At 38.5% G+C, this 27,727-nt stretch overlaps 2 protein-coding genes across 2 annotated transcripts in view; one reads left to right on the top strand and one right to left on the bottom strand.

The window, feature by feature from the left end:
- Positions 1-259: 259 nt before the first annotated feature.
- LOC306879272 (atypical chemokine receptor 3-like) lies at positions 260-7,670 on the bottom strand. Its single transcript, XM_079432078.1, has 2 exons — positions 7,530-7,670; positions 260-2,132 (listed from the first exon to the last, which is right to left on the bottom strand). The coding sequence occupies exon 2, from the start codon at positions 2,082-2,084 to the stop codon at positions 996-998; it is 1,089 nt and encodes a 362-aa protein (XP_079288204.1). The 5' UTR covers positions 2,085-2,132; positions 7,530-7,670; the 3' UTR covers positions 260-995.
- A 2,270-nt stretch (positions 7,671-9,940) lies between these two features.
- Positions 9,941-27,727, top strand: part of LOC306879225 (dynein regulatory complex protein 11-like) — a gene marked incomplete at both ends in the record, with an annotated part of 38,307 nt that continues 20,520 nt past the window's right edge. Inside the window, 9 exons of the mRNA XM_079432012.1 lie at positions 9,941-9,951; positions 11,323-11,650; positions 11,938-12,057; positions 12,179-12,358; positions 14,661-14,732; positions 14,881-15,083; positions 18,880-18,964; positions 19,146-19,292; positions 21,257-21,332. Coding sequence (XP_079288138.1) covers positions 9,941-9,951; positions 11,323-11,650; positions 11,938-12,057; positions 12,179-12,358; positions 14,661-14,732; positions 14,881-15,083; positions 18,880-18,964; positions 19,146-19,292; positions 21,257-21,332 — 1,222 coding nt within the window. The remainder of the gene's footprint in view (positions 9,952-11,322; positions 11,651-11,937; positions 12,058-12,178; positions 12,359-14,660; positions 14,733-14,880; positions 15,084-18,879; positions 18,965-19,145; positions 19,293-21,256; positions 21,333-27,727) is intronic.

The raw sequence follows: 27,727 nt of genomic DNA on the forward strand, positions 1-27,727 counted from the left end.
TTTGAGGGCCTAAAAATGCAAACTTGTTTCAAAGAAAACGGGATTCAAAGAGCAAGTTTTTGACTCAAAAAACACAAATTTGTGTGGATTTCTGAGAATTTGTGAGATCTTCTGATGTAAAGAGAGATGTAAGTGAAAGTATTAATGATCTTGCATATCATTAACATAGGCAAGTAATAATTAAGCTAATGCTTAAAAAGTGTGTTTATGGGTTAATCTGTAATACACACACACAGAAAAACGTCCTTAAGACAATTCTGAGAAGATTGATAAATCTTTTAATGGCACATTTTTTATGTCAGACAATACTTCAAAACATTGATCACATACACAGAGTATATAAATATAATTTAATTTACAAAACATTTACAAATGCTTCTTGAATTGTTCTTGAAAAGTACAACTTATCAAAAAAGTGTATCATTTTCCACACACATAGCATCATGACATCATTTACAATAGCTATATCAACTCTGTTTTGGACTTGTTTCTCTCCACTCAGATGTTTGGGTTTTCAATATTCCCCTCCGTTTGACCAGACATAACATAACTGTACATTAATGTGTATGAAAACGTGACCAATCGTTTAAGCATGTTGGAGTCTTTCCAGCAGATGTAGGAAAGCCACACATAAGTGGAGAAAGGGTTATATGAGTCTCTCTGTGGCTCCAGGACTGGAACGGGGCCTTATCCACCAATTTCACAGACACAAAAGCCTAGCTAGAGTTACTACGCTTACATGCGCTTACAAATCAAATCAATACAAGTGCTTTCTCAATACATCTATAACTGACATAAAATTGAACAAAAGGCATAAACATTCATCTGTTTATAAAGGTAAGTAAACTGTATGTATACAAAGATGTTCCACTATTTTACAAACATCTAATTTGGCAAAGCCTCAAGAGCAAGACGTCCAGAGAGATTTACAAGACTGTTCCCTGTTTGTCTCTGAGATTACACGGTTGGTGTTGATCAACACCATCATAGAATGTTCATAATGGTCCCTGGTTCTCCACAGCAGAGTATTCTGTCTCAGACACACGTGAGGCATCGATAAGCCTAGCGAGGCCAGTTTTGGTTGAGTACTTGAAGATGAAGGCTTTCATCAGGTCGTAACGGTAGTTCCTGTTGATGAAGTTGTAGATGATGGGGTTCACGCAGCAATGAAGGACAGAGAACCACTGGGTGAGATTGAGTGCTGCATAGAGAGCGTTCTCCAGTGTGCAGTTGAAGGGAAGCACATTGAGAAAGGTTAGAGTGTCAAGCAGTAGAGCTCCATGGTAGGGAAGCCAACACACTAGGAAGACCACAATGTAGGAGAAGATGAGGCGACGGCTGATACGACGTTCCTGGTCAGCTGAGGGTTGGATGGTACCGGCCAGGAGGATGTAGAACACAGCAATGATAGGGAAGGGGATGGCAAAGCCGAGCATGAAGAAGCTCATTTGGATTCCAACTGTCCACTCCTTAGTACTGTCCACCGGATACACTGCTTTACATATGATGCTGTCTGAATGGCTGGATTTCTCCGCCTGGAGGAAGTATGTTTCAGGGAGGGCAGCAAAGAATGCCAGCAGCCAAACGCCAACACAGATTAGCTGCCTGGTCCTTCTTTTCCTCTGACTGGGACCATCTCCAAAAAGTTTCACAGACAGGTAGCGGTCTACACTCATACATGTAAGGAAAAAAATACTGCTGAAGAGGTTGACGCTGAAGGTCAGGTGTGTAATTTTGCACATGGCATCACCAAAGGGCCAGTGGCCGAGTTGAAGCAGAGAACTAATGGAGACCGGAAGAGTAGCCACTACGCAGAGGTCAGCGATGGCAAGGTTGAGGATATACAGGTGAGTTTCATAACGTTTCCTTTCAGATCGCACGTTCACCCACACCACCAGAGCATTGGCTGTGAGGCCGATGATGAAGAGGAAGATGTAGAGAATGGAGAGGGCATAGATCAAAGCCTTCTGGCTGAAGGTGCTGTGACACACTTCCACATGGGAGACATTATCGTCGAGGGTTGAGAAGTTCAGATCACCCAATGCGTCCAAAATGTCATTGAAGTCATTCACGTTCACACTCATCTTGACACGTCTTCGTTATTGCCACTTTTGGGAAACGGCGGCAGTGACCTGAAACAAAAAAAAGGTGCTGTTATGACATGTAGGCAGACAAAAAACAAGAATAGGGTCTAATTAAACTCAGAGGGAGAGAAAAATGTATAACAAAGAAAGTTTATTTATAAAACACACATAATGTGGAACATCTCGAACACACCAGGGTCCCTTGTCGGAGGGCAGGACCTTGTACTGCATAAGAGGTTCATTGCGTGGATTTATTTCCCAGGGTTACTGGGTTGCACTATACAGTGGGGCAAATAAGTATTTGATACACTGCCGATTTTTCAAGTTTTCCCACTTACAAAGAATGGAGATATCTGTCATTTTCATCGTAGGTACATCTCAACTGTGAGAGACAGAATATTAAAAAAATCCAGAAAATCACATTGTATGATTTTTTAATAAATAATTTCCATTTTATTGCATGAAATAAGTATTTGATACAATATAAAAATAGAACTTAATATTTGATACAGAAACCTTTGTTTACAATTACAGAGGTCAGACGTTTACTGTAGTTCTTGACCAGGTTTGCACACACTGCAGCAGGGATTTTGTTCTTCTCCTCCATACAGGTCTTGTCCAGATCTTTCAGGTTTTGGGGCTGTCGCTGCTCCCTCCATAGATTTTCTATTGGGTTCAAGTCTGGAGACTGGCTAGGCCACTCCAGGACCTTGAAATGCTTCTTACGGAGCCACTCCTTAGTTGCCCTTGCTGTCTGTTTGGGGTCATTGTCATGCTGGAAGACCCAACCACGAACCATCTTCAATGCTCTTACTGAGGGAAGGAGGTTGTTGCCCAAAATCTCGCGATACATGGCCCCATCCATCCTCCCCTCAATACGGTGCAGTCGTCCTGTCCCCTTTGCAGAAAAGCACCCCCAAAGCATGATGTTTCCACCCCCATGCTTCTCGTTTGGATGGTGTTCTTGGGATTGTACTCATCCTTCTTCCTCCAAACACGGCGAGTGGAGTTCATACCAAAAAGTTAAAATTTTGGTCTCATTTGACCACATGACCTTCTCCCATGCTTCCTCTGGATCATCCAAGATGGTCTTTGGCAAACTTCAGACGGGCCTGGACATGTGCTGGCTTGAGCAGGGGGACCTTGCGTACACTGCAGGATTTTAATCCATGACGGTGTAGTGTGTTACTAATGGTAACCGTTGAGACTGTAGTCCCAGCTCTCTTCAGGTCATTGACCAGGTCCTCCCGTGTAGTTCTAGGCTGATCCCTCACCTTTCTCAGGATCATTGATCCACGAGGCGAGATCTTACATGGAGCCCCAGTCCGAGGGAGATTGACAGTCATCTTGAATTTCTTCCGTTTTCTAATAATTGCGCCAACAGTTGTTGCCTTCTCACCAAGCTGTTTGCCTATTGTCCTGTAGCCCATCCCAGCCTTTTGCAGGTCTACAAATTTGTCCCTAGTGTCCTTAGACAGCTCTTTGGTCTTGCCCATAGTGGAGAGGTTGGAGTCTGATTGATTGAGTGTGTGAACAGGTGTCTTTTATACAGGTAACGAGTTCAAACAGGTGCAATTAATACAGGTAATGAGTGGAGGATAGGAGGGCTTCTTAAAGACAAACTAACAGGTCTGTGACGCCCGTTTCACACATACTTCGTGTGCAGTACGTATGCGGTGCGTGTTGCAGTACGTATGCGGTGCGGAAGCATGACGAGCCATTGTGCTTTCACACATTACACGTTTGCAGTACGCTACTGATCCGCAGTTTCTGTGTGCAACAAATTCAAAAATCTTTGTACAACATATTCTGCGGGTCATAAAGAATTTTGTGTTTTTCCACCTCCACGATGAGACGAGTGTCATCCATATCACCTTCTTTTTGAGTACTTTTCTGTCCGACAGCCTGTCACGTGATTGCCAGCGAGTGTTCCCCCCAAACCCCTCCCCAACATATATATTATGTATTTCTTGAGGGAAAAAAATAGTAATATCTGATCGCATTTTGCAACTCTTGGGACTATACTGATTTTACTTTTTTTTACTTCTTGACCCTGTAATTTATTAACTGTAGAACACATTAACTGCAATTATAAATGCTTATATGATGAAATTATTATAGTTTCTTGTCAATCGGTGTTTATTTTAATGTGAACAATGCGCTGCCACTTTAATTCACTGCGGTGCAGCACAGCAAAAATAGACTCGGTGCGGAAACGATCGCTGCACAGCTGTATACGCACCGCAACTGGAACGGATCGACGGACTGCAACCGCGTGCAGTGTGAAAGCTCTAACCTGTTAACATGGGTACGGAAAAAAATACGCACTGCAAACGCACTGCACACGGAGTATGTGTGAAACGGGCGTGAGAGCCAGAATTCTTGCTGGTTGGTAGGTGGTCAAATACTTATTTCATGCAATAAAATGGAAGTTAAATATTTAAAAATCATACAATGTGATTTTCTGGATTTTTTTAAATATTCTGTCTCAGTTGAGGTGTACCTATGATGAAAATTACAGATCTCTCCATTCTTTGTAAGTGGGAAAACTTGACAAATCGGCAGTGTATCAAATACTTATTTGCCCCACTGTATATATGAATAAATTCAGCCTATCAATGTCACAAAATCAAAGAAGGAGGAGTCAATAACAAACAAGAGTGTCCAGAATAAAGAAGGAAAAATCTTAGTTTTCACATTCATTGTATTCATACTTTTTGTATTCATGAAGACTTTCAATTTAATCACTTCAATTAATCAATATCATGTGGTGTAACCATCAAGTAAAGAGTGATAGCAATTTATTTCTCTGTTTGAATGCACGTGATTGTACAAATCCTAATTATTATTAGAAAAATAACTAAATATATTTTCCAAGGTAAAAAAGTTTGTTCACAAATATTTTGACATTTTTATTAAGAAATATTATGTTTTTGAAGAGTCGCACCATATGACATTTTACAACATGAACCACCCTTGCCTTGTCTTAAAAAGGTCACATTTTCTTATATTTTTTAGGTTTATTGACTTTGAAGCACAGTCATGAATGTCTGCACGTATTTTTTCTGCATGTTGGTTGCACCACATGACTGATTAGCAGACAAAGTTTTTACAAATTGTTCAAAATTAGTTTTTGTGTTACTTCATTATGTGTAATTGTATCAGACTAAACTAATAAAAAAGCAATAGTGCTTCATTGCTCAAAGGCTGTGCTGTACTACTCTGCTGAACATAAGGACTAGATGCCCAGCAGCAAAACTCAGATGGCTAAGCAAAAACTTGTTGGCAGACCTCTGCTGTCATGCAGTGACCCAGTGAAAAACTAAGTAGATATCCATGGAAAATGGAAGGCATTTTCCCTATACAAAAAGTTCAACACAACCAATGGGCCATGCAATAGAGTACAATGATAGAGAACAGAGTGTGATGCCTCTGGAGGCATTAGAGAGACTGATGCCCGTTAGAAGTGAGACAAGTCAAAGATAGAAGAGAGGAGGATGGGCGGCGGCTGCTCCCTCTGCGACACAGAGGGGTGAAAGGTTCTTTTCTCAAAATGATATGCTCCGCTTGAGGACTGGATGCCAGGCTTTGAATTGACAAATGCTAAAGAGAACAGAGAACAGCCACACTGGCGCTATGTCAAAGTTTTTCATTTACACATTCCCAAATACACATGTACACGTCTCTTATCACACATTTTTGATCTTCAACCCTCAGGGCTTGCATAATAATAAAAACATTGGAACATTTAGGTATGCTTTCAAAAATTTGTGCAGTGAAGCATAAATGATAAACACAGCTATGCTCTTTCTTAATCTGTCATTTTTTAAGTAAACATGAAGAAATAAGTTTAATATAAACAAAATAGCAGTTTCCAATTGGCCTGGAGTAAAAACAAATACAACTGTAAACTTGTTGTGTTTTGCTAAAGAACCATCAAGTGATAGAATTTGTTTAAGCTTGTTTATTTTCATTCCAAATCAACCCGCTGTTTTGACCCTGGAACACAGTTAGCGCCTGACCTTAATATCATTAAAGGAAATATGAGAAGTGACACAGCTGCTCTTAATGCATCCTGTGATCATACAGCAAGACCCTCTAAAACAAAGAGCTATGCTTATTTTACTGCTTTCCACTCTGACACTATTAGATTATGGAGACAGAGAGGGCAGCGTAAGCCTCTGACCTGACTTACCAGGTGCAATTGAAAAAATCAGGTGTCATAAAATGTGATGGTCCATTACATACGGCCCCAAGCACCACCATCACGTCCCCCAGCCTTGTTGTAAAACTGCTGCATTTACACTGCTCAAACACAGCAGCCCCCTCTCCTGATCTCATGGCCCCAGGCAGCAAGCACACTTGCCCGCACAAAGAGTTAGCGGTGGGGACACAACGACTCTCCGTCCAGTCCCCTCCTTCCTCCTCTCTCCCTGTCTCTCTCACTTGAAGTCTCTAAGTTCCATTGAAACTCAGTATTGTTTCACTCCAAGTGTTTTACAATCATGGAGGGAATCATCAGTCATGGTTAAAGCATGAAATCTTAACTGTAAGTGTGATTGTGAGGAATACAATGTAACAACAACACAATGAGCAAAACAAATCCCATGAAAGTAAACTGAATGTGGATGAATACCAAGCAAAATTTTAATTAATTAATCCCACAGAACGTTACACATTACTATAGGCTCATATAGTTACTATAATGTAACAAAAAAAAATCAGAAATACATATTTTTATATAAATATATTTTTGTTTATAAATAGAAACTACTGCAAAAAAAACAACTGATGATAACAGCAAGTCGCTTGAGTCAACACTGGAGAAGAGTTTCAATGACAGAAGTGAATATTGCTCATCACTGAAACCACCTTTGGTACCAAATTCCCGTAAAATTCGCATGCAGTTTTAAAAAAATTAACAAAACGCGGCTTCCCAAGACCTAAACCAACAAACAACCTCACTTTTTACATGAATGGATTGACAGGAACCGAGAAAACAGACCGAGAGAGTCTCAAAAGAAAGAGTTCCTCTACCTGGCCCCTTTATACAAGAGTGCATTAAAATATAGATTTAAAATTATTTATTCTCTAATGTGCAACAGCATTAATTTTATGTTAAGTGAAATATAAGTGGACATTGGTATTAAAAGGACAAATCCGCGGGATGCCACATTGCCAATCCACACCTCCAACAGAGTTTCGGGCTCGCGTTAAAGAGTGCTTTTCAGCTTAACTTTCAGAGTGTAAAATTAGAGCAAGTTACGTAAGGCTTTAAAGTCAATATTAAAACTGATAACTTATAACACCTTACATGATTAGTTTCAAGTGTTTGGATATCATTAGGTATGGTCCGATGCGCGTATGAAAAGGGTGCATTTAAAAACCAAAATCTCTCACGCACAAACACGTGCACACACAAACATGACGTAGAAATAAACTTACAATCCTTGCGGTATTTTTTGGTGTTCCTAGACTTTTAAATGTAGCCTTTGGTAACGAGATTCGGATGCTTGGAGAAAATGTCAAAGTTTTGTGGTTATCCGTACGAGAGGATGGCGTGTTGTCCCTCTGCGCTCTGACTGCACTTGCTGATATAGTGCTGCGAGTAACGCCTCCCGAGGTCGATCGGAAAAGTGAATCACTCAAGTTTCTGTCCAACAACAATGTGAGCGGCGGACGTGCGACACATCGGATTTCCACTCCCTGATTAAATAGCGATATAAACAAAAAGACTGTTCGAATTTCAGAATAAAGCATTTTAGATAGTTTTTGCACTTTTCAATCATGAATACTGCAACAATAAATATTTTATATTGCTAACTTCATTCAAATAGTTAAAAATGTCATATATAAATTAGCATATTCATATTTGAATGTACTCTGGCATGTTAATGACTAATAATAGGCTAAATGAATATGCAAGTATTATAATATCATATTAATATGACTTAATTATTATAATATCATATTACCGGTAATATGACTTATTGCTTCAGGTTAAAGTCTCACATAAAATGCAACTTGCAACATGCTGTAGTTAGTAACAGGTGAATTTTGTTTTGTTATTTTTCCTGTCCCACGACTGTTTTATTCTTTTTGCATCCTCTTGGCAATCCCTTAAAGACTTCCAGGCAGTCGGCTAAATTTAAGCGCAAGGAAGCTCACCTGTTCTGAATCTTCAGCTGGCCTCTGTTTAGCTTTATATTTTCTGGCTAATGGCCAGTGCCTATTGTGTGTGATATGGAAGAGTGGAAACTGAAATGAAACATTCTCAACAATATCAATGGAAACTTAATGGGATAAATTGTTCAGAAGTATGGATTGAAATGAAGCATTTGATTGTAGAACCAGTAGTGCATTGATTCAGCTGCAAAACATAATTTGGCTTCCTCGAGAAATGTGAGTGGAAACATTTTACTGATGGAAAGAGATAAGCCAGATGAATGGAACTGTAACCACAACATTACACGGAAAGTGTTGTCTTGCCAGCATTATTTTTTGATTGTGTGAATAATTTGGAAGGAGATTGATCAATGTGCTTCTCCATGTTTACATATCAACTGAGATGGAACACCTGCCAAAACAATACACATAAATTGAGTAGCTGCCCCTGAAATAGGAAAATACGCATTAAACGTATGTACACATGCAAGGACTTTCCAGCATAACAGTTTCCACATTAAAGGCAACTTCACACCATACTCACCAATATTCGATTGTTCAATAGTCTCATGGAAACCATCAGGTCTTTTTGTGAGAAACATGCATAGAAATCCAGCAGTTGAAAAAACATTTGGTTTTAGTTAGGGGCGTAGTCTGGTAAACCGAGACATGTTCCAAATTAAAGATTGTTAAAATGGTCTTTCCATCTTATTAAGTTCTCACTGGAGTCCATTCTTTGTATCTGCAGGAAAAGAAAGAAAAGGTTTTCACAAAATAACACTGGTTTTGGATTAAATACTTTAACACGGCCTGTCTATAAAACAAAATTTCACAAATTCTTTGACAACTTAATTGTTGACAGTTTTGTTAACAAATTGCTATCAGAAGCCTGTAGCTGTTCACATCTCATCATAGAGTAAAGCCTGAAAGGGAACACAGAACCCTTTTAGAAACTTTCATCCATGGTGGGACCACCAGGAAAGTATGAGACAAGGACAAATGATGCATCCATTGATAAATTAATTTCACATTGCACTTCCACAGTCTGCGTTTACATACCTACCTGCCCACATGGTCTTTTGGCTATAGAATTCAAACAATATGTGGAAGACCAGACATGCAAGCAAAGGAATAGCTCACTTCCAACGTGACAGCAATTATTTCAAAACATGCTGCGTCAGAAGACTCTTCCAAATTGCCAAACTGCATTCATACATTGAATGAGCTGAGCTACGCAAGAGTGGCGTCGTGTTGGGTTGTGTTGCACAGCGGGATGCCAAACAAGAGCTTGTTAGTAACAGAGGCTTGACGTGCTCGCGGCTTATCGGATAAGATAAGAAAACGATGAAAATGAGCGGCTATATTTCTCATTATGCGTTATAGTTGATAGAGTATTGTATTCCGTTTTTAACTAGTTGCCTCGATGCCCCCTTTATCAGACGCAGTGAATAGGCTTTGATCTCGTTGCCATGGCAGCTGTCAGAAGCGCAGAGCAAACCGCAGCCTGCCTGGCGCGAGACTTGCCCAACTCTAGTTAGAAATGCTTAACTAATGAATTATAATCAAGACTTACTGCTGGGATGCCTTGCTTTGCTTCGTTTAACCATTTCAGTTTCGAAAGCGGCGGCTTGCAATTATGCTTTCCCTCTGATATTCAAATACAGCACTTTCTAAACTAGCGAGTCACTAGGATGTCGCAGAGGTGAGTAATAACTACCCTTGTACTTTGTGCACTGCGAAACGGGAATGTTGATGTGATGCCAAGAACCACAATATTAATGAAAATCGTGTAATGTCTGTGTGAGTAGTAACTGAATATTTGTTACAGCTATTAACTCTGTAACGTTCAGAATTGTCTTTATATCATGGATGCAACATTTCTATGTGCAAAAAAAAAGAAGTTGCAAAAGAAGAAAAGAGTTCTAGTAAGAACGCCTACTAGGAGAAAGTCTACATTGTATTTGCAGTTCCTATGACAACACAGAGCCAAACTACTGAGAATCAGCAGTGTTGTAGGCTAGTCCTCAAATAGGAGCTATTCAAAACAGCTTTGGTGTAGGTGGACGTATGCTATTTTCAGTCATCCTACACCATTAGTTTTCTAAAGAAGAGCATTACATTTAGTAGTACTGCATGTGTTGAAAGTATACTTTTTAAATTCCCCAAGCAAGGGGATTTTTCCTCATCATTCATTATTTTCTGTGGACATCCATTCATTTCTGCAGATTTGTAGATAACTGTAGTATTTCAGCCTTTGTTGTCTGCCATATTTAAGATATCACAAAGAGGCGCCTCTCTATTTTATTGTAAATGTTCTTTTACAACCACCCTTCTAACCTCCTCCCACAGCTCCTCCCCATCTAACTATCCCGTCCCCTTCTTTGATTTTGCCATCACTACAATTTGAGTAGCTCTTGGCAGTGCTAATGCCCAGAGGGGAACAATACTGTATGGGCCCATCAGAATAAGAAAAGAAGGTGGTTTCACCCTCGCCATGAACTCTTTCAACAATCACAAAAGGAGCACCCACACGCAAGGGAGTCAAAGAGGTCAGAGGACATCTGTGGAATTCGTGTGTATTCAACTTTAGAAAATGAGGAATGGAGAAATAATGTTTGTCAGGGGATTTCTTCCATTATGTGGCATTATATGCTGACTTACGGTGAATTCATTGTGCGTTCTCTGGTTTCCCACATTTAGGTTGCACAGTCAGACACAGGCGGTGCTAATTTTGGCCTGAGGGTCTAAAAACCGAGGGTCGGGAAAACTTTCCCAGAGGGCAGGTGCTCTCAACAGGTGTAATTAGGCCTGTTAACAAGTACTACTGCAGATTTACATGTCTCTGCTGATTGCATTTCAAAGACAGATTGCTGTGGAAGGCCATGGAATTTTTAAATTTGGAAAATCCTGTATTGGCATGCATAATAACTACAATAAACCACTTTTCATGTGAAAATGCAACCATTGTTTTATCCACATTATCTATACACTTCGAAATAAACTGACAGTAGAAGTAAAATATACAATTTACAGAACTGTTATCTCATAGATATAATCCCTTTCCTCTACCCAGCTCATATGGGCAAATGTGGGATGCTGCTCAGGGAGCTTTGGAGGACCTTTTGGAGGATGAATATCCCACAATGCAGCTCCGTCCTCAAAAGGACCGTCTTCAGGTCTTTCAGACGCTGGCAACTTTCTACCTGCGCTACCTAAAGATATTCCGTGCCTTGGAGGAGGTTTATGATCAGATTGTTCACCCCCAAAAGAGGCGTGTTGTGCACCAGGTTCTTGAGGGGGTGATGGGACGACTTGTAGAGCTGAAGAATGAGATGGTGGAGGTGGAGTACTCAGAGTTTCACTACTTTGATGACATATTGCAGGATTTCAAAATGACACCTGTGAGTGAGATAACAAAATATACTGTTGCATGTACAGAATGCTGGGAATGTTTTGGTCTCTTTTCTTGGTTGTAGATTCAGAGGAAAGGGCCTGGAGGGAATTTAGGAGTTTTGGGTTTGGGGAAGATTTAGCTGCTCAATGTCAAAGTGGATTTTAGTGACCTAAGCCTCTTGTTTTTCTCTGAATTTAGTGGATGCTAATCGGGGTCACTAGTGCACAGGTTTTACATATGACCTTCTCTATTCAGGGCTGTAATAGCTGAAAATAGTTTGAATCTTTTTTTTAGGAGGATCTTGAGGTGCCTATTCCACGCTATTTTGTGAGGGAGAAGATGAGGGCACTAAAAGAGAGAGAAAAAATGTTGGCTCATATTTTGGCTAAAGGAGGACATCAGGAACATAAAACTGTGAGTGTGTCACAGTCAATGAAATATAAAAGCTCTCAATACAAATACATTTAATGCAAGTCAAATAATAATAGCTGTGCCAAATACTGGAGGTGTGTGGTTCTGGTTTCTGGTTAAACAGGTGCCAGTTCAGTCCATGTCTGTGGAGCGGGCTGTGTGGCTGCTGCAGGTCAGTGAGCGAGCTCGGCAGGGAAGACTGAGAGCTCACTTCATGAAGACAATTCGGCAGGAGGAACAAAGAAGACTTCAGGGTAACTCTAGCATGCTGGACCCTAACCAGGCAGTCACCTGCATTCAGAAGGTATCAGGCATCACTTGATTCTCAACAAAAACTTTCTAGTCTAGGGAAATTACTGATGCATTGCATAGATGGGTTTGAAATTGGCAAAACAAATAAATGATAAGGAAAATCTTTATGCAGTGAACTTAAACATTAAGAAATGATTCACCTAAAAATGTTTTGTCTTTTGTTATTTATTCATAACTGATCATTGATCTGACTGATTGATCATTACTCATATCATTCCAAAAATGTAATGGCTTTCAAGAACTTTGAAGCTCTAAATAGGACATACAATTAATCCATGTCTTCACTGGTATATTCCAAAAATGTTTATGTATGATGAACAGGTTAAATTTAAGTCTTTATTTACTCTCAAATCAAGTTAATTTCATTGTACAGTGTAGGCGCACACAAACTAAATGAAATATGGTAGCACAAACCAGAAAACATGGAGTATACCAGTAAAGTATGGATTCATTTTATGCTTATGTCCATTTTGCGAACTTGAAAGTTTAGGAAAAACGGTTGAAGCATTCTTCAAAATATCTTTTGTGTTGCTGACTTAATAACTTTCCTTTATTTTTTATTTTGTTGTTTTGTCATTACTGTAAGTTAGTCATTCTTTTGTGATGTTAAAGGCTCATATTTTTACATTTGTCACCGTTCTTGAGATTTTGTGCATGAAGTGTTGAGGTGAAGTGTTACATTAGAATCATTTAAAATTATATTCCAAACATCTTTGCTTTGTATTTTGATTGCTCTTTAGAAACAATGATAGCATAGTTCACATTACATATGAAAACTCTATATTTGGTTACTATCTATTTTTGGTTATTGTGTTACAAACTGGAAGTTTGCTGAACAAGACATTGACTAAACAAAGTAGCGTTAGGGCAATTACGACAATCATTAGCAGAATTTAAAAATATGAGTGCATCATGTTGCCCTTAATTTATAATCTTTTTTATTTATTTATTTATTTTATTTTATTATTTTTTTTGTTTATTGGTGTACATTTCTCACAGGTATCACAGGTATTCATGAATGAACGTTATGAGTATGCATTCATTGTCATCAGAGTATGCCAACTGGCTATTGAGGAAGTAAAAAAAACGGTTATGACCCTGAAGATTATAAAAACATTGTAACATTGCATCAATAAATATATCATATATCTAAATTGAAGTTGATGATCTAGCATCATACACAAGGGAGGTAATGCCTGCTGCCCTACCTGTGAATGAACACAAATGCTGTAGAGGTCAGGCCATCTCCTATCACAGTCACAGTCCGCTCACAAAGGACTATGAATGACATGCGATCCCACCCAAGCATAAAAGGTATATGTCCTACTCATCTGTGGGAATAATGTGCTTGTAGACCATTTGGCATCAGGAGGGAGATTAGCATTGTAGTGCTGAGAGATGGGAAAAGGAAAGCATTCCTGGATTTTAGGTGTTGTTTTTCAGTACCATCCTATAATCATGAAATCTGAGCTCATGTATCCTGACGTCTTTTTGAGCGAGTGTTCGCTACGGTTGTTGAGCCCAGACATACAGTAGATGTAGCATGAAAGAGATGGCAGATATGATGTTGGAGCTCTGAAGTTTTTTACAGTGCAGGTGTGAAACTGACATTGCTGAGTGAGAAGGTACAGAAAAGCATAGACGAAGGTCCTCATGGGTAGCTCATGGGTAATTCACTTTCAAATAGCTCATACAACAAGCATTGTGTGCCGTGTAGTGAATACGATTACAGAAGGTGATAAACAGGGATTTTGGGCTCTCACACTGAGGCTGTTTTCACAAGGTCTAATCCTCCCTTCGTTCTTATTCTGTAGCTCACAGCAAAGCAGATTTCTATGCTGTGAAACCCTGGAAACATAATCCTCTCTCTTCAGTTGGCTATTGCTGTTTTAGCATCATTGTCGTTCAAACTAAAAAGGAGGATTTATTAAAAAAATACAAGAATAATCCTTGCCTGCATTTATGAACTGTAAACTGAGTCTTGAGATTAATTTGCCTTAGTTGTTGAGGTTATCTAAATACAAGCCTTCCCAGATCCTCAATGACAGCCTGAATGATAAAAATCAGTTTGTCAGATCAGAATTTCAGTTGCAGTTATACAGTACATTCCTGTCATCCAAAAATCCACAGTGAATGCAAGAAGACGGTAGATTGTTTCTCACCAGATAACACAAGAGCCGAAGAATGTACTTGATGTCAGAGTGACTATGATAGTATCATTTCTGGTATGGGTCCTCAGCCTCAGTTTTCTGTCTTTCCTGCTATTGTGATGTGTTTTTTGCTCTGTTTTCTAGGTTTGGCGGGGGTATCGAGACAGGAGGAGGGTCAACAAAGAGTGTCTAGAGGAGATGATATTTTTGGGAATGGTAAACACCAGGATGCTCTGCCAGTTTACTGTTTGTGAAAAGCTAATCTTTTCATGAATCTGTTGTTTTATCTTCTGCTATTTTCGAACTTGTTGTACCCTTTGTTGTCAGTTTTTCCATCTCTTGTCTCCTGGTGCCCTGTTTCCAGATACCAGCCCAGCAAATGACACCCAGTCCAGCCCAACTGCATGCCCAGCAGGTGGAAAGCAGGAAGCATTGTGTGCAGGAGGAGCACGAGGCTGAATACCAGAAGGCGCTGGTCAACATCAAAGAGTCGGTGCGGTCTGTCAATGGGTCAGATATTAAAGAGAGCCTGCAAGAACAAATACGCCAGTGGTTTCTTGAGTGTCGGTAAGTCACAGTTACAGTTTATAAAATTCATAGGTGGGTCAAAGATACATTGTTTTTGTCCTATATATTAATTTATTGAGGAAAAATGCAATTCATACATACAATGACTTGGATACATTTATTATGAAGAGAATGTATTTAAATTATTTGATTAAATATATAAGTCAATCAAATATTGAGTCGGGAAGAAAGGTAAGGAAGAAAAAATAATGACATTTTTGAAAAGTAACCCTTGTTAAGTAGTTTGGCATAATCATTTATTATTATTTATTATAATAAAACAATAATAATAATGATGTATGGGATACCAGGTCAGAACCTGCAAGCCATGTGGTCAAACCAATATACAAGAATATATATATATATATGTGTGTGTGTGTGTGTGTGTGTGTGTGTGTGTCTGTACAGGTTTATATATCCTGGTGGGGACTTAAACCTAAATACACACAGACTTATGGGGACTCGAGTCATGGTGGGGACCTAAATTGAGTTCCCCATGGGTACAAAAGCTTATAAATCATACAGAATGAGTTTTTTTTTTTTTTTTTAGAAAGTAAAAATGCAGTTTCCTGTAAGGGGGTAGGTTTAGGTGTAGGGTGATAGAACATACGGTTTGTACAGTATTAAAACCATTACTGTTGAGATTACCTTAAAAAAGTGTTCTGTGATGGTTTGGATGTTTCCTAATGTTGTGTTTGTATTCAAATTTTTGCCTCAATGTGGTTGTCTTGTTTTAATTGTGATATAGCTGCTCTCATGAGTGACCTTGTTTACCTACAGGTGCAATCAATTGGAACGCTGCTTGAATCTTAGTACTTATTGAGCTGTTGCTTTTGCTTGTGTGTGTTTGCCTGACGAAGGTCTTTGGACCAAAACGTTGTTATTTTTAAAAAAAATTGAATAAAGGGAATAACAGTGTGCAGATCTTTTTTCCACTTTCTTAAAAAAAGTAATGACACAGAAATTAATAATTGAAAAACACTTTTTGTCTTGAAAAATATATATTTAAAAAATAAATAAATAATGATTAGAATGTGTTTGCTCACATGTAATTAATCTGTAACGAAAATCTATTAATTTTTACTTGGTTACACCACATGACATTTTTGGAGTTATTAAATTGAAACCTTTTCTAAAATTGCTATTATAAAAGTTTTTCAAACCATATTGTTACAGAGGAAGCTCCTCCGCACCACCAGAGGGATCCGTCTCCTGAATATTAGTCGTTTCCCATTGAACTCAAACACCCATCATGCCACTTACCTGGGACTGATTGCACATCACACCAGCACCTCATTTACACACACATAAAAGCCACTCACACACACCACATCTCTGCAAAGTCTTGATTTGCCCTGGCTGTCATTTCTGAGCGTTATTACCCGTGTTTGCTTTGTACCCTTGTGATTTTGGACTGTTCTCTTGTTTCTGATTGTTCTCTGCCTGCCCCGACCCGGATTGTTTTTGGACTCTGATTCTAGCCACCTGCCTCGACTCACTGCCTGACTCTCGACTCTGTCTCTGCCTTGCCTCCATTGCTCTGTTTGCTGGTGTTTACTCTGCCTGTTTGACCATTCTAATAAAGCTGCAAATGGATCCAACTCCGTCTGATGCGTCGCAACACATATCAAACAAATAGGGGTTAAAGAGTAAATTTTTAATAACTTGGCACATATTCCTTTACATATACCTTTCTTTTTCTTTATGGACTGTGTTATAGGAAGGTATAAGTAATTGCAGCACATTGTGGGAAAACTTCAATAATTTTTCCACTTATAAAAAAGGGCTTTTTGTTCCTCGGCATTCCCTAAATTACTTTTTCAGAATCTCTGGAACTAATTACCTCTATGCAATCTTCTACCTCTTAGACTTCCCCTTAGCCAATGTCTCCTTTTGCTAATCTGCTAATTTGCTTCCACACTCTCAAGAGCTTTTCCTTGCATCACCGTCAACTCAATCCATTATTTCACTCTAATTGTAAAGTACATTCCTGGCCTTTCATCTCTTCCTTTTGTGCAGAAGCTGGAATGTAAGCAGTCAAAGCGATGGTCACTTTTACCCAGGGCTGTTTATGCTTAGCTAATGCATGTGCTATTTTCAAGTGTGCATGGTGTAGAGTGAGACTGGGCTGATTAGTGCATTCCAGCCTGATTTACGGCCTGCCATTGCATGCTGCTGCCCATTAATGCGGAGACAACAGTCATAAGTCATCTCAGTTGGACAACACAATGTTGTGGGGGGGAGTTCAGTAGCTTTGTCTCCGGTAGTGGCCCCTTTCTCTGGCCCCTTCCATTGACCTTGCTGGGCCCCTACTGGTTGTATAAGGGATGTATGGGATACCAGGTCAGGACCTGCAAGGTGAAGTATGTTGGCGTGGTTTCTATGTGCTGATGAAGTGGAAAGGCGAAAGGTGGAGTATTTAAACAACCAGTCAGACATATGCTGTAAAACATATAAACACTTTACCATTATTACAATTTTCATCATGCTAACATACAGTCGGGTTCCGGAAGTAAAAACTCAATTCAAGGTTGTTCGGAATCAGTATGATTTTGTTGAAGCCATATATTCACATTATTATTTTTTATTATTATTTATAAAATGATCATGTTTAACAGCTGAATTGGTGGTGAAAAAAATACATTACCCATGATGCTGTACGAAAACTTCCACCAGAGATTCATAGCATCCAAATCAGGGCAAAAGACCTTGCAGAGAACGTCCATTTCTAATAAAACTTTAATTGAATAGTTCTACATTTCTTCATTGTTTTAATTTGATTAAGTTATTCTTCATAGGATTGTAGTTCCTTCTCTTCCTAAAGCTGCTAAGTACACAGTTTTGTATCTTTGTCTTTTTGTCCAATTTTCAAATACTTTTTTGTTTGCAATGTTCTGATTCACCTTGTAGGTGGTTGGCTTGGTTCATGACATAACACTTCAACAAGACTTTTTTAAATCTCTATGGGAAAAATGGAAATTATAAAACATCACTGAACAATTGTGTGGGCACTAATGTACTCTACACTGAGGTAGCTGAGAGAGAAATCAGAACTTGTGTTGTACAGTCCCTTTATTTAGATGCTGAATAAAAAGTATGTTTGGTTTATTCAGAATTAAGTGAATCTATTTTTTTGGTCTTTTTCTAGTGAGCGATTTAGTTTAAATTCAATCCTCTGCATTACAGTAGTACAGCTTTCAGCATGTGCTACCACATTGGAAGTGAGTTTTAGCAGTGTGCTACTGATTAAGTTAGCTAGAGCGGAGAGCTCGGGCTGGGCTCTGACTGACACTTTTACCCTGTTATTCTAAACCTGCCCCAGCTCCCCTGAGAGTCAGTGCTAGACCTGGCTAATGTATCCTCCCCATGTGTGAAGTTCACAGTTCAAATATGATTGATTTGCCTTTGTTCACGCGATCTGCTTTGTTTATCTATATGTTCACACAGACATGAAGTCTGTGTTACCTCATCTTTAAAAAATCTTTAAGGAAAATTGTGTTTCTCACATAGAGTTCTTCCCATATATTTGAGAGAAATCAAAAAAAAAATGGAAATTTTAACCAAAAAAGTTTATGAGTAATAGGTGTTTCTGTAGAAATTAGTCTCTCAGTAGAAATTTTATATTTGTCCTCGTTAATCTGGACTACACCACTGTACATTTCAGCTGTTTAAAAACATTCTAGAATGTCACCTTATTTAAGTTCAAAATGTAATTAAATATATAAATATAATGCATGTAATATAATACATTTTTAAATGAAATAATAAATAACATTATTGCTGTTTTGTGTTTTAGAGATGCCACAGGGAAGTTCCCTGACTTCCCAAGTCCTGAGGATGGAGGATCTGCATCTATATTTGCTCAGAAGACACCAGAACAGGTTATTATTCCTAGCATATATCCTCGTTTATATTGCATCCATCCAGAGACTATCCATCATACATTTGTTAATAAATATTATTTCATTTCAAAAGGATATTGCTTGATCCTGTCCTTTTTTAGATACAGATTTTTTTTTCATTAATGTTTGTTTAAGAGTGTTAACATGTAGTGTTTTGAAGGTTGCTGCTGAATTTGCTGCTAAAGAAGAAGAGAGAGAGAAGAAGAAAAAGTCGAAAGGAGAGAAAGACAAAAAAGGGAATGACCGCAAAGAGAAGAAAGAGAAGAAAGGGAAGATGAAAGGAAAAAAGGGGAAAGGAGATACAGAGGTGGGGCCGTGCCTTGATTAAAACGTATCACTGTTGCACAGAAATCAATAAAGTATTTTTAAAGTATCTGTATCTGCAGAATTAAATCAGTTCATGTGGCACAAATTTGAGTGTCCAGTGACTCATATGACCTTTGTGGTCATGCCCACAATGAACCAGACTTGGTTGAACTGCATAGTGCTGACTTTAGGTGGAGAATTTGATTACAATCACCTTGTTTTCCATTGTACTTTCTCATTTAGTGTTTCCTTGGCCTTGTCACTTATTGCATCCTAATTTTGTTACATCTCCATTTCAGGCAAGTTCCTCTAACCTTCAGGCTTATTTAAATTACAGTTAGATGAAAGCAGGTTTATAGGTGTTCCACTCAGCATCTGTGCTAGACAGTCTCATTTCACAGATTTCCCTGCGGTGAAAAGGCCTGAAGTTTCCAGCTATTAAGTTAAAAGAGTCATAGATGAGAGAATTATGACATATCACAGCAGCACTTGCATCATTCCATCTTAGAAAAAGACATTTAACATACTCAGTACGCTCATATTCTCACGCATAATTATGCATCGTAAATGTCTAGAGAACTGTAATATCCTTGCCAGTGTTTTGTTCAGGGTAGATTAAGATTAGGAATGTTGAGGATATTAGTTTGTTAAACTCATCGACATTCTCCGGAAATATCTGTGATTCCAGCAAGGCATTCCTGCTTTGCTCCACCTAGATTTGACCGTATTCTTGATAACCTCTTGCTCTCCCTATTCAGAACTCTTCCTCTTGTTAAACATAGATAAAGCTTCTGTTTTCTGTCCTACGACATCCAGACTTCCTGTGTTCCAATATTTTATTTTTTACAAAGAGTTAAGTTAAACTAGACGAATGATGTTTTAAAGCTTAAGTGTGGCAGACAGCAGTCTTTCGTGTTTCATGTAAGGTTTAATGTTCTCTGAGCTGACCTCTGAACGTCATATGCTGACCAGTGGCTACTGTGAGGCAGTCAAGCGATGTAAATGCCTGCTCATGCTGATTGGCTGCGTTCCGGAGTTCTAGAATGAAGCCTTTGTTCATTTTTTCCTTCATAGCACCTGTAATTCTCATTGGAGAGCCGAACCACTGATATCTGCTCACAATGAAGCCGAAAGACCAATCTGACCTTTTTCACATCCTGTTTGAAAGCTGAGTCTTTCAATAGTTAATTAAGGAATTTTTGTCAGAGCTCTTATGTTGGCATAGTTTAGGCCTAGTTTAAATTTTCAAGTGCCACTCAAAGGCTCAGAAAATTGATGGCAGTACCAAATACAAAGAATGTTTTAAATGTGACCTGGCCACAGGTTTCTTTGATATAATCTGCTAGATCGATTTGGAAGTTCTGTCTAATGCCACATGAATAATCATAAATCACTGCTCCCAGGCACTTAAGTGCCTTTCATATTTTCAGATGGATTTGTGTCTCTTTTGGGGGTCGTTAGCTGCTAATGGAGAAATATGTTTAAAGAAAGACGGCCCATAAAATATACAGCCTCCATTTGGCTTATTCCTTCTGAAAATGCTGTACTCCCAAGCAGACACACTCTGCGGTTTTGAGTGTGTGCTTGTGACACGCAAGCCAAACATTCGCTTGAGAATGTGAGGACGTTGATTTACTTTTAATGTGCGACCCCTAGTTGAGAGAAAGGAAAACAGGAGGCACCGTAAATCATGCTCGCAGCATCACGTTCAGCCCCCGCTGTGTATTCACATCATTAAAATGCCAGTGCTGAGGGTGACCCCGCACCAGAGCAGTGCGCAAGAACATCGCCCTGGGAAGAGCTTTGATCACTCATGTGGAATCTCAGTCTCTCTGATTTATCCATAACTTGACTTTAATTATTTCAGAGAACTTTCCTTGTCCACCATGTAAAGTTCGTATTCAGGAAAACAGTGATGCTGTGCTTGTGAAGGACCCACCTTAATACAAACTGTCTGTTTTGCAGGAAGAAGAGAAGGGATGGAAGATGACTCCCAGTAACTTCCTTCCTACAGTAGTCGAGGGAGCCAGACTGTACAAAGGTAAGCAGGAGATGATGGCAAAAGGGTGCAGTATGTATGACTGTCGTAGAAAATTTATGCAGCTTTTCCCTGACCAAATGACTGATTCTCAACTATCTCAACAGTGTTTGTGTGAGGTCAATGAGCGAGTGAGCTTTCATCACAATTGTGACATGAGACGTGTCTGGAATACGTCTAAGTAACCAATAATGATAGGGCCATGTCAGATTCTCAGGTCAAGACCAGTCCAGATGGTTCCCCACCCCACATGAAACTTTTTTCCTCTTCTTTCTCTACGTCTTTGTCCTTCCCCCTTTTTTTGTGACTACAAATACGTTTTCTTGCCCTCTCATTAAAGCCAAGTCTCTTGACGCCACATTGAAGTCCAGCTCCTCCTCGTTCTATAATCAACAGCAGTCATCTGTCACTCCCCCGTTGCCTCGGTTTCATGGCAAGAACAGTTTTCACAGGCCATATATTTAACTACATTTGTTTGTGAAGTGATACTTGTTCCTCCAGTTCTCTCCAAACAATTGACGCTGTAAAATAGTACTGATAAATTTACAGTAAAGAACTTGCAGTTGTAGTTGCCAGACAGTCACTGTAAAAATATGGTGTTTACAGGAGGCATTAGATGCTTGTATATTTTACAATTCATGACAATTTACATCATCAATTCACACAGTGTTAACTAGCCCTGAGAAGGAGTAAACTAACATACTTGAAGTTCTAAAATTTGCTGCATTATAACACAGATGTTAAAAAACAGCCAATGATGAATCAAATAATTTACCTTTTCATAAACTCAACACTCAAAACACTCAAACTGTATGTCACACACCCAAAGACAAAATACTGTGCCATCAGGGTAATACACTATATAAACACTGCTATAAACATTGACTAAAATATAAATAAATGTAGCCCACACACTCTGATGACAACAATTATATTTAATGGCAAAATCATATGATATAGTACATCTTGGATCTTGGATTATATGGAAACATATAACTATTTTAGATTTGTGTTTCCTGTCACAATCATGGTTAGGTTTAGGGTTTGGGTAAGGGGTTAGGCTTTATGCTTTGATTTGAAATAATACTGTCAATTAAAAAAAATATCGTAAGCAAATCATATCAAATCAATTTATAGCAAATCAAATTTATTGATTAATTTATTGTGAACAACAATGTAAAGATGTTCTTACTAGAAAAAATAGATAAAGATTTCATGTGTTAAAAAAAAACAAATATGTGATGCATCACAAATGAATTTTTTGGGATTTCTATTCTTTTCATTGTTTTTCACTATAAACCTACACTACCGATGTTTAAAGTGTGATATTCATGTACATGCATCTTTATCTTACTGTGTGTGTGTGTGTGTGTGTTTGTGTGTGTGTGTGTGTGTGTGTGTGTGTGTGTGTGTGTGTGTGTGTGTGTGTGTGTGTTTGTGTGTTTATAATGATTTTGCAAGTATAAGTATTGTCTTACATTTTCACTGTAAACTAAATAGTATGTTTTACTTCCAAAAAATAAGTATTTTCATATATATTTCCTGTTTATATTAATTTCACAGTTATCCGAATAGTTTTGTATCCATAAAGTTTTCACTGTAGCATTTCTAGAATTTGTTATTTATTTTTAACTAAAATTGTGAACAATTTTTACTGTATAAAGTTTTTCATGGATGACCTAAATTATTATGGTTGTAAATCATTTGTTAAGCTCAGACTTGGAAATTAATGTAAAATATTGCCATTTATTTCAACAGTAAAAGAAATTTAATTCTTCGCATCCACACAAATGGCTTTGCCACATTCTGTGTCCTATCTGACCTGATGCTTCACTTAGGTCTTATTCTGCATTGTGTGAAGAGAGTGTGTTTAGGAGCCATAATTCAATCTCAGCATTCCTGCAGAACAGCAAATCAATCAAGTCCCCCCTGAAACCTTGACAAGACAAGCATGTTAATGACTGAGACACTACTTCCTGTTACTTTAGAGTTTTAAGGTCTTTCAACAGGAAATGAGAAGACTGGACTACACTTCTGTGTTTAAATGATCCATGAAGACATGGGTAGAGAGCTAGATCTTAGATCTTCCGAAACCATTGAACGTTTCTGTGCATGTCTGTGAATGTTTGTGTCAGTAGGGAGCAGGTGAACCAGAGGTCTGCGAAAACACATTCTAAACATGTCATTCTAGTATTTCCAGGATAGATTGCTATGACAACATCCTGCTCTGTTGCCTGTGTTCAGTGATTCAGTGAACTTCTATCAACAAACTGCATTGTACATCACACACCAGTTTCATTTTAGCTGTGGCCTGGTCCATTACCAACCATCTCTAGGGTCAGCTACAGATTTCTCTTCTACTCCTACTACAACTGACTCATTTACTTTTTGTTACCTGAGAGAGGTGTGTGGTATTTTTCAAAGTCAACATCTGATAAGGAAAACGTCTGTCTTTTTAAAGTCACCGAATCTTACATTTATCTCACATCTGTGCATTTAGCTTGTAACTCTGAATGAGTCTATCATTCTTCAAACAACATAGAGGTTCACTAAAGTGGATCATCCACTTCACATCTGATGAAGTTCTCCGTGTTCTAAGTCCCTCCACGTGTATTCATCACAATATCACGTGTTGACGTTCAAGTCACATCAGTTTCTTCTATCATCTAGGACTTTGATGCTTATCTTTCCCTTCAAACCATCTAACTGCAGTGTGATTGTAATATTACTACAATCTATGCATTGAGAAATGCAATTTTGTTGCATAAAATGACACTGTATTGTGTGATGAACAACTCTCAAGTATAACTACATGTACATTAAGCATACTTGTTGTCAATGTAGTACAATACAAGTAAAGCTCAATTCAGTAGTACTTCAGATCAGCACAACAACAGGTCTGACGGACAGCTGCACTGCAACGTGAACTAAGCGGCAGTTTCTTTGTAACAGCTGCAGTGCATTGGCATGGATACAGTTGCAGTTTTGATATTTCACTATATACAGTTGAAATCCTTTTCATGGTAGGAACCTATCATGTACTGTGCCATTATTGGTCATCATTGCTGCTATTGTAGCCAAACAGTTATATTTTGCTGTTTTATTATGTACACTTTTTTTCACATAGAGAGTATACTAACTTTTAAAACCGCAGCCAATCCAGCATCATAATTATACAGTACAAGCATGTAAATTGGATGCTGTACTACTGCAGTTTAACAGCACAAATGTGGTGATTTGGATGCAGTAGAAATACATTTTTCAACACTGCTGTTGTACTGTGCTCAATTTAGCATGTTTTACTAAAGTTGCAAATATTACAATAGAATTTTTAATGTGTTTATTGGATATTTAAATACTTTAATGTAACAGGAGACAGCATGGCATGTTTAAAGTGTGATATTCATGTACAGTACATGCACCTTTATCTTACTGTCTGTGTGTGTGTGTGTGTGTGTGTGTGTGTGTGTGTAAACGTATGTGTGCATGTACAGATGCCTTTTTGACTGGAAAATTTTTCAGCCAGCGAGCAGCTGTAACCTTGCAGGAAGTAATTATATGCCCAGTCAAAGCTGCTTAATTCTTTTCATTAGGATTTTCCTTTAACGTCACCTTGCTCAGTCTTCGGAGCAAAGGGTTACATTCCTGAGGAATGAAGCTTAAAGGTGTAATGAAAAGCAGAGATCAGAGCTTACCTCCCAAATATTTGACATGGTTGAGTGGATAGTGATGTCCATCTCACAGCGTGTTGCTTATATCTGCAATAATCATCAACTAAACTGCTGTCATCAGCATTGTCCATAGAATACAATTACTTTAGATGATGAAATTGTAAAATGTAAGTGAAACGTTGCAGGTTTTTATTATTTGCATTGTCTCCCCTTGTAAAAAGTAATGTGCGTAAATGTGCACTACATGTACTTTAAATCTTAAAAGTATATAAAAAGCTGTAATTGCAGATAGTTAATGACATAAAAGGCCACTTAAGTGTCCAAGAGTGTGTACTTTTAAAAAGTACACCTTGTAATAATATTACTTTTAAAGTTTACTTTAAAGGACATGTTAAATAATTTTTTTTATAATATTTTGTTCTTTTTGTTTTGTGTTGACTAACATGTAAAGTAATTGATTAGAATTTTAACTGTAGTGTATTATTCAATATTGCATGTAAAGTTAATATATTTTAAACAAATTTCAATAGAAATGATAATAAAGTATATTTTGGTTCACCCTAAATGCATGTTATGCACTTTAAGCATATTTAAAGGGATAGTTCACCCAAAAATGAAAATTCTGTCATTATTTACTCACCCTCGAGTAGTTCCAAAGCTGTATGAATTTCTTTGTTCTGCCGAACAGAAAGTTTGTAATCTGGCTGTTTTGGGGCACCATTGACTTCCATAGTAGGAAAAAAAAAATACTATGGAAGTCAATAGTGCCCCAGAACTGCTCTGTTTCCCACATTCTTCAGAATATCTTCCTTTGTGTTCAGCAGAACAAAGACATTCATACAGGTTTGGAACTACTTGAGGGTGAGTAAATGATGACAGAATTTTCATTTTTGGGTGAACTATCCCTTTAAAAGACAAAAGAATAAGTAATATTGAAATATAAAGATGGATAAGTCCTACCTAAGTGGGTCAAAAACACTAAAGTTCAGCTATTTGCATTTAATATCAATTTTAATTATTATACATTTAATTGCAATTAACATGCAATTAAGTGTCTGAAAACATTACATTTCATATGCACCTACAGTATGTTTATTATTTCTGTATAATAAGTACACTCACAGCTTGTACGGTAAAGAATGTGAGCAGCCATTAAAAGCAACTCCTAAAAGATTTATATGATATGTTCAGCAGACAAACATGTTTAAGTCCATGTCCTACATCCTGCCTGTCAGACAGCTAATTAGAGCCGAGGGTCTTTGCTGTGCGAGTTAATCGGCAGCACACTGTTTTATCAGCTGTCTGTAATTGGGATATGATCATGTGGTGGGTTTATTTAGTTGTAATGAGGCGGAAAGGTGAACACCATATTTACCCAGAATCAGACAATAACCAGCATGATCTCTAGAGGGACAAGCTCTGTTGGGAAAGTCACCCGCACTGCAGTTGAGAATGGCTTATAGAGAGGCCAAGGAAGTCATTTGTAGTACTCAGGGTAAGATTGAAATTGCCTGTTTGGGCTTGTCTGGTGCTTACTTCCCTCTCGCTCCCTTTTTCCCCCTTTCTCTTCCTGCATCCTAATGTCACGGTGCACTTGCTGGATGTAACCGATGCATTGTATTTTAGTCTCTAGGCAGAGAGAACCGTGTTAAGGAAGTGTCTGTTTCTTGCTGTTAGCTGAATGACCGAGACAAACAGGCAAAACAGGCTGGCAGAAGGAAAGCAACTCCGTCTCCGCAGACTGACCGGTATACAAATCTTCACAAATGGTATAAAAGACCATACCGTGAAGGTACGTGGCCACTATGGAGCCTAGTGGAGTAGATACAGCTGACCACCCTCCAGCCCTGAAGTATTTTTACACTCAGTCTCCATATGGTGGGGTGGCAAATGTGTTGTATATACACCATGTTCAGTCAGAGCAGATGTGTGGCCACCCCCTCCCACAAAACTGGCCACCATGGCACAAGATATTTTGCTTCTTTTCTTTTCATCCACAGTAGTGTCTGTTCTTCTTGCACCGTGTGAGGTTTAAGCATTCTCAGAGGGCTTCAGTGCCAATAAAGAAGGTTTAAAAAGCTGACCCCTAACAGTCGTGTGTTTTCAGGGGAGTTAGGTGGACGTTGTCTTTAAACAAACAGGCCAGGCTGTGTGAATGCATCCCTCTGAAGGAGTGAGGCAATTATGTGGATCGTATTGCCCCAGGATGTTTTGAAAATGTGACTTTGAAAAGGAGGCTTTGTGGACGACAGTTTGACCTCTGACCTCAGCATCAGATCTTATTTCAAAGTTCGATGCTTATTTTTAGGTTCCACCAGATTGAGCTTTAACATCAGTGGCCTTTGACCCCTGTGTGAACTTGACAGCACTGATTATTAGAGTTGTGTGGAATTCAGAGTTTAAAAATTGTCTTTCATTTCATGAGTTGGTATTTGAATTGAACTGGCAGCAGGTTGTTAAACTATAATTGAAATTACAGACTATTGGAATTTCCTGAATTGCAATTGTGTTCTTCCACCCTGGTTTGTAAGTCTGTCAGCAAAGCTTGTGACACACCAAACCAACATCAAAGAATGAGCAGCGAGGAAAGCTGACTGTGTTGTTGTTGCCTAGTGTCACCTAAGCCAAAAAGTTGCACTTGAACACACAGCAAAGACTACAGCCAACAACCAACTCAGTAGGAGGCAGTAGTCAACATTCGTTATTCAAAAAGGGAAACCAAATCTA

Source organism: Barbus barbus, assembly GCF_936440315.1.
Source record: "Barbus barbus genome assembly, chromosome: 13".
NCBI lineage: Eukaryota > Metazoa > Chordata > Actinopteri > Cypriniformes > Cyprinidae > Barbus > Barbus barbus.